General features: G+C 42.9%; 1 protein-coding gene and 1 non-coding gene across 3 annotated transcripts in view; both read left to right on the top strand.

The window, feature by feature from the left end:
• NT5C2 (5'-nucleotidase, cytosolic II) overlaps positions 1-6,132 on the top strand; it is a 106,365-nt gene that overhangs the window by 17,012 nt on the left and 83,221 nt on the right. For both annotated transcript variants that reach the window (XM_049790866.1, XM_049790865.1), the window contains exon 2: positions 3,029-3,152. In XM_049790866.1, coding sequence (XP_049646823.1) covers positions 3,052-3,152 — 101 coding nt within the window. In that variant the 5' untranslated portion in view covers positions 3,029-3,051. The remainder of the gene's footprint in view (positions 1-3,028; positions 3,153-6,132) is intronic.
• On the top strand, positions 783-1,098 carry LOC125995133 (small nucleolar RNA U85). The gene has a single exon (XR_007490727.1). It is a non-coding gene; the product is annotated as a small nucleolar RNA U85 (small nucleolar RNA).

Genomic DNA, 6,132 nt, shown 5'->3' with positions numbered 1-6,132 from the left:
CTTTCTCCCTTCCTCTCCTAGTTGTTGCTTTTTTTTTTTTTTTTTTTTTGTGGTGCTCTGGGATTCCTGGCTCTGCACTCAGGAATCACTCCTGGTATGCTTGGGGAACTATACAGGATGCAGGGCTTCAGACCCAGGTTGGGTGTATGTAAGGCAAATGTTCTACTTGTTTTACTAGCTCTCCAGTCTAACTTGACTTTTCAAAACCATTTTTTTAAGTCTGTGAATGATTCAGGAAAGCAATTAGAATTTTTTTCTAGATACAATTTGAGGAAATAAAACATAATGGGAAAAATCTTTGCATAGTGGAACTAACTGCTTTCTCTAATTTTTAAAGGGAAGAAAGCCTGTTCAAGAAATCCAAACTAAAAAAAATTCAAACTGTTAACTGAAGTATAAATACAATAAACTACAGATACTTACAATTTTCAGTATCTTTTGACAAGTATATATATCCTTGAAGCACCCACCACAATCCAGATAAACTGTCACCACCAGAAGTTGCCTTGGGTCTCTTCCTTGCTTATTTCACACCAGGCAACAAGTGATCTGCTCACCATAGATTAGTTTTTATTTCCTAGAACTTTACATATATGATACCACATAGTATGCTTCCCTCCTCTGGCCCCTGGGACCCACTGGGCATTGCTTGGGGCTTACTCTTGCCTCTGTACTCAGGAATCACTCCTGGTGGGCTTGAACCCGAGTCAGCCATGAGCAAGGCAAATGCCTTACCTATTGTAATATTATTCTTTTTTTTTTTTTTTTTTTTTGGTTTTTGGGTCACACCAGGCAGCGCTCAGGAGTTACTCCTGGTTTCACGCTCAGAAATTGCTCCTGGTTCGGGTCTGTAATCTTGGTGGACAATACAGAGCTCTGTGTGTTTGCTGTAAGGGCAGACCAACAAGATAATCTTCCTACTTTTGAATGAACTGTCTTTACTAGAGGCTGTTCTTCCAGTTGTCAAGGAGAAACTGGTAACTGGAGTGAGACAGTAGGGACATGGTATATTCGGGAATCGGGTTGAGGCTCCTAAAGGACTTGGCTTGCGTTGTGACCACTGAGAGATGAACACAGATCTTTGGTAATCTGATGGCTGTGAAAAAAAAAAAAAAAGAAAAAAAAAAAAAAGAAATTGCTCCTGGCAGGCTCGGGGTACCATATGGGATGCTGGGATTCGAACCGATGACCTTCTGCATGAAAGGCAAACGCCTTACCTCCAAGCTATCTCTCTGGCCCCTATTATTCTGGCTCCATATACTCATTTTATGTCAGCTTACAATCACCCAGCATACTTTTGAGATTTAGTCATGTATATTAATATTTCTTTTTATTGCATAGTATTATGTGGATATACCAATTTAGTCTCTACCTACAGAGAGTGTTTTCAGTTGTTTAATTTTGGCCACAACTAGTGGTGCTCAAGGATCACTCCTGACTCTGTGCTCAGGGATTACTCCTGGTGGGTTTGGTAGGATTTGGGGATCAAAAACTGGGTTGGCCCTGCATAAGGCAAGCAACTCCCCACTGTATTATTGCTGCAGCCCCCTGAACATCTTTGTTGTTGATGTTTTGGGACCATACCCAGTGGTACAAGGGCTTTATGTCTGGTTCTGCATTCAGGGATCACTGCTGGTGGGGTTGGAACTACATGGGATACCAACTATTGAACTTGATGTTTGATGTATGCAAGGCATGTACTTATTGCTGCAGTCCTGATAGAACCAACATGAGTTCTATACCTGGAACTATATAGAGTCTCTTTAGCCCCTCCAGGAGTAAGCCCTGCTGGGTGTGACCCCAAACTCCAAACCAAATAGAACAACTGCCCCCAAACAAACTAGCAAACAAACCAACAAACCAGGAGGTGACTTTTAGGACAGTTAGAAAGGGGACCATGAGAAATAGGGGTATTTTCTGTGCATTACCTCCTAAAATGTAACATGTCAGATCTTAGATTTTCTGATAAGATATTTTGAAGGTAAAAGGCAAGCTGGGACTGGTGGTAGGCTGAGTGAGTCTTGGCCTGTTTGAATTTACTGGGTCAGCAAAACATTTCCTGCAAAGCAAAAGCAAAGTGCATGACTTGGTTTAACTGTGCTGTCAGGTTCTCTGTAACTACATTTTGTTCTTTTTATGGTTGGAAGAGATGCACTGAAGACTTAAAGTATTACGATAGAATTCTTGCTCCCCTCAAGCCTGTCATTGTTGAGGTGGAAAGACAGTACAGAGATGAAGGTGCTTGCCTACATGCAGCTGACCCCGGACTGAGCCCCAGATCTACATATGGTCCACAGAACACTTATCAGGAACGATCCCTGAGCACAGCTGCCTTGAGTATGCCTGACCCGGGTTCAATTCCCATCATCCTATATGGTTCCCTAAGACCATCAGAAGTGATACCTGAGTGTAGAGCCAGCCATAACCCCTGAGTACTGCTGTGTATGGCTCCAAAAACAAAATAAAAACAAAAGTATAGTGTTTATAATGCAGGAAAGGCATTTGCACTCCTATATTTATTGCAGCATTATTCACAATAGCCAGAATCTGGAAACAAACCAATGCCTGAGAACAGATGAGTTGATAAAGAAACTGTGGTACATCTACACAATGGAATACTATACAGCTGTTAGGAAAAATGAAGTCAGGAAATTTGTTTATACATGGCTGAATATAGAGTATTTATACTGAGTGAAATAAGTAAGAGGAGGGGGATAGACTCATTCCTTTGTGTGATAGAATAAAAAGACAGATTGGTAATAATACCCAGAGAATATAGAGGTGAGGGCCGAGAAGACCATTGCTGCCTCCATCACTGGATTTGGTCCTGGGGGCCCCTGAGCAATTCTGTAGTGGTCCTGACAGTCATTTCCTGGCACTGCAGTCCTGCAACCACAGGGCTGTGTGTTTCAGCAGAGATTGGGTCCTTGGGCAGAAGTTGGGAAGACCTGTTCCTTTCCCAGAAAAATCAGATCTCACCACAAGGTACTTATAATAAGCTATTAAATGACTGATTTTTCTTTTCTAGAGTTCAGCTTTCATTTAAATAAAATGACAACCTCTTGGAGTGACCGGTTACAGAATGCGGCAGATATGCCTGCAAACATGGATAAACATGCCCTGAAAAAGTATCGCCGAGAGGCCTACCACCGGTAAGTTCTATAATCCTCAAAATAGAGAGCATAGAGTTTAGTCACGTAGCTGACCCCAGCTCCACCCTTGCATCATGTGGTCCTGGCATCATTTCCAGACTCTGCTCTGCTGGGTGTGACCCTACTAGAGATTCCTGAGCACTGCTGGGAGGCCCCAGGGAACCCCAGCCTGCAGATTCTGACCAGCATTGTGCTGGGGTCCTTGCCACTACCCAGTTGGCTGAGAATTGAGACTTCATGAGGGGGTCTCAGCCTTCTGATCACCACTTGGGAGAATAGAGAGGAGGAAATAATCTGTGAACAGGGCAAGTATTATCTTTATTTTATAGGAAATGAATTTAAAAGGACGCAACTGATTTCATCTTTAAAAAATGTACATAAAATGGGGCCGGAAAAGTAGCATGGAGGTAGGGCATTTGCCTTGCATGCAGAAGGACAGTGGTTTGAATCCTGCATCCCATATGGTCCCCCGAGCCTGCCAGGAACAATTTCTGAACATAGAGCCAGGAGTAACCCCTGAGCACTGCTGGGTGTGACCCAAAAACCAAAAAAAAAAAAAAAAAAAAAAAGTGTACATAACTGTTTTAAGAGTCAGATACTCTTAAAACTCTACCACAGCAGGTAGGGCATTTGTCTTGCATGTGGCCATCTCTGCCATCCCATATGGTCCCCTGAGCCTGCCAGAAGTAATTTTGTTTGTTTTGGGGCCTCAACCAGCGGTGCTTACTGGTTATTCCTGGCTCTGCACTCAGAAATTGCTTCTAACAGGCTTAGGGGACCATATGGGATGCTGGGGATCGACCCGGGTCGGCCATATTCAAGTTAAACACCCTAGTGCTGTACCATTGCTCCAGCCCCTGCTAGGAATAATTTCTGAGTGCAGAACCAGGAGTGCAGCCCAGTTTGGCCCAACCACCCCCCTTAGAAAAAGTCAGATACAGAGTTTTTGGTACACAGAATTTAGGAATATCATACAAGGTTATAATACTAAATCCAAAATTAGTTCAAAACAGTGGAAAAAGATTTAAAAAATCCCCAGAAGAGTTGGGTTCAGGGTTTGTGATGCTGATTCTCTTGGTGGCAACTTCTTTAACAACACAGTGATGTGATTAAATACAAAATTCTCTGAAGGTTTCCTTCAATTTAAAAAACTTGATGCCTTGTAAGTATTGCATTGACTTCGGTGTTTATGAGCCACAGTGCTTGTTAGAGTCTCCCCATTCAACTCATTCACTCACAAATGGAAACAGACTGAGCATTTTCTGAACACAATTCTTTGGTTTTGGGCCACACCCGGCGGTGCTCAGGGGTGAATCCTGGCTGTCTGCTCAGAAATAGCTCCTGGCAGGCATGGGGGACCATATGGGACACCGGGATTCGAACCAACCACCTTTGGTCCTGGATCGGCTGCTTGCAAGGCAAACGCCACTGTCCTATCTCTCCGGGCCCCTGAACACAATTCTTATTTATAGTTTTTGGGTCATACCTGCTCGTGTTTAGGAATCACTCGTGATGGTGCTTGGGTGATGATATGTGGGACCGGGGAGCAAACCCCGGTTGGCTGCATTTAGGGCAAGTGCCTGCACTTCTCTCTTGTTCTAGTATTCTTAATTTCTGATCTAGCAGATTATGGTTTCAACTCTCCTGACAGTTTTGGTTGGTGTGTGTTTATTCAAAAGTATTTCATGATAAATTGATTTAAATCTATTAAGCATCTATGATTATGTAGATGTCTTGTTTAAGCTGCTGCTGTTCTTTCTTTTTTTCATATTTTCATATTTTTCGGACCACACTTAGCAGTGCTCAGGAGTTATTCCTGGCTCTGTGTTCTACTCCTGGCAGTGCTCGGGGGACCGTATGGGATGTTAGGGATCAAAACCAGGGCTGGCCTTATGAAAGACAAATATACTCTGCGTGCTGGATATTACTCTGGCCCCTGCTTCTTTTCTTTAAACTGAACTGAATTTCAGGTTCCCATCAACATGTAAAGACACTCTAGGGCTAGAGATAGTACAGAGCATAAAGTGCTTGCCAAATATTTGTTTGACCCAGGTTTGATCCAGAACCTCATACAGTCCCCAGAGAAGTTCTTTGAGTGATCCCTGAGCACAGAGCCAGGAAATGAGCCCTGAGCTTACTCCTGAGCATAGTGGGTGTGTGATCCAAAAACAAAAACAAAACAAAAAAAATAAAAGGGTGAAGACTTACGAATCATTGGGTACAAATAACCTACTGCAGTGTGACATGTTGCTGTATAGATAAGTATAAGAACCTAAAATGTAAAAGCGCTTATTTATAAATCATGTATACATTTAAGAGATACTTAGATGTTTTGATACATTATTTGTTTTTTTTTTTTTTTTGTTTGTTTGTTTTTTGGGTCACACCCGGCAGTGCTCAGGGGTTATTCCTGGCTCCAGGCTCAGAAATTGCTCCTGGCAGGCATGGGGGACCATATGGGATGCCGGGATTCGAACCGATGACCTCCTGCATGAAAGGCAAACGCCTTACCTCCATGCTGTCTCTCCGGCCCCTGATACATTATTTGTTTAAGTCTTTTTTTTGTTTTGTTTTTTGGGCCACACCCCGGTGGTGCTCAGGGGTTACTCCTGGCTGTCTGCTCAGAAATAGCTCCTGGCAGGCACGGGGGACCATATGGGACACCGGGATTCGAACCAACTACCTTTGGTCCTGGATCGGCTGCTTGCGAGGCAAATGCCGCTGTGCTATCTCTCCGGGCCCTTGTTTAAGTCTTTATGCTATCAAGTATATATTGGATTATGATTAATATATTAGAGGAAACAAGAGCTAGAATGATGCAATGAGGAGAGATTGTTTAGTAAACATCAGATGTCCTAATTGTATGTGATGTTACACCCTGACAACACCTTTGAACCATTTGAAATATTTTCTGGAAGGTTTTAGGCAGTCTCTCCACCCTGTGTCATTTGTGTAGTAGATTGATTGATACCAACAAGAA

This window comes from Suncus etruscus, chromosome 17 (assembly GCF_024139225.1).
Source record: "Suncus etruscus isolate mSunEtr1 chromosome 17, mSunEtr1.pri.cur, whole genome shotgun sequence".
In the NCBI taxonomy this organism is placed as follows: Eukaryota; Metazoa; Chordata; class Mammalia; order Eulipotyphla; family Soricidae; genus Suncus; species Suncus etruscus.
Note: the sequence above shows the minus strand (reverse complement) of the source record. Positions and strands in the feature narration are given on the sequence as shown.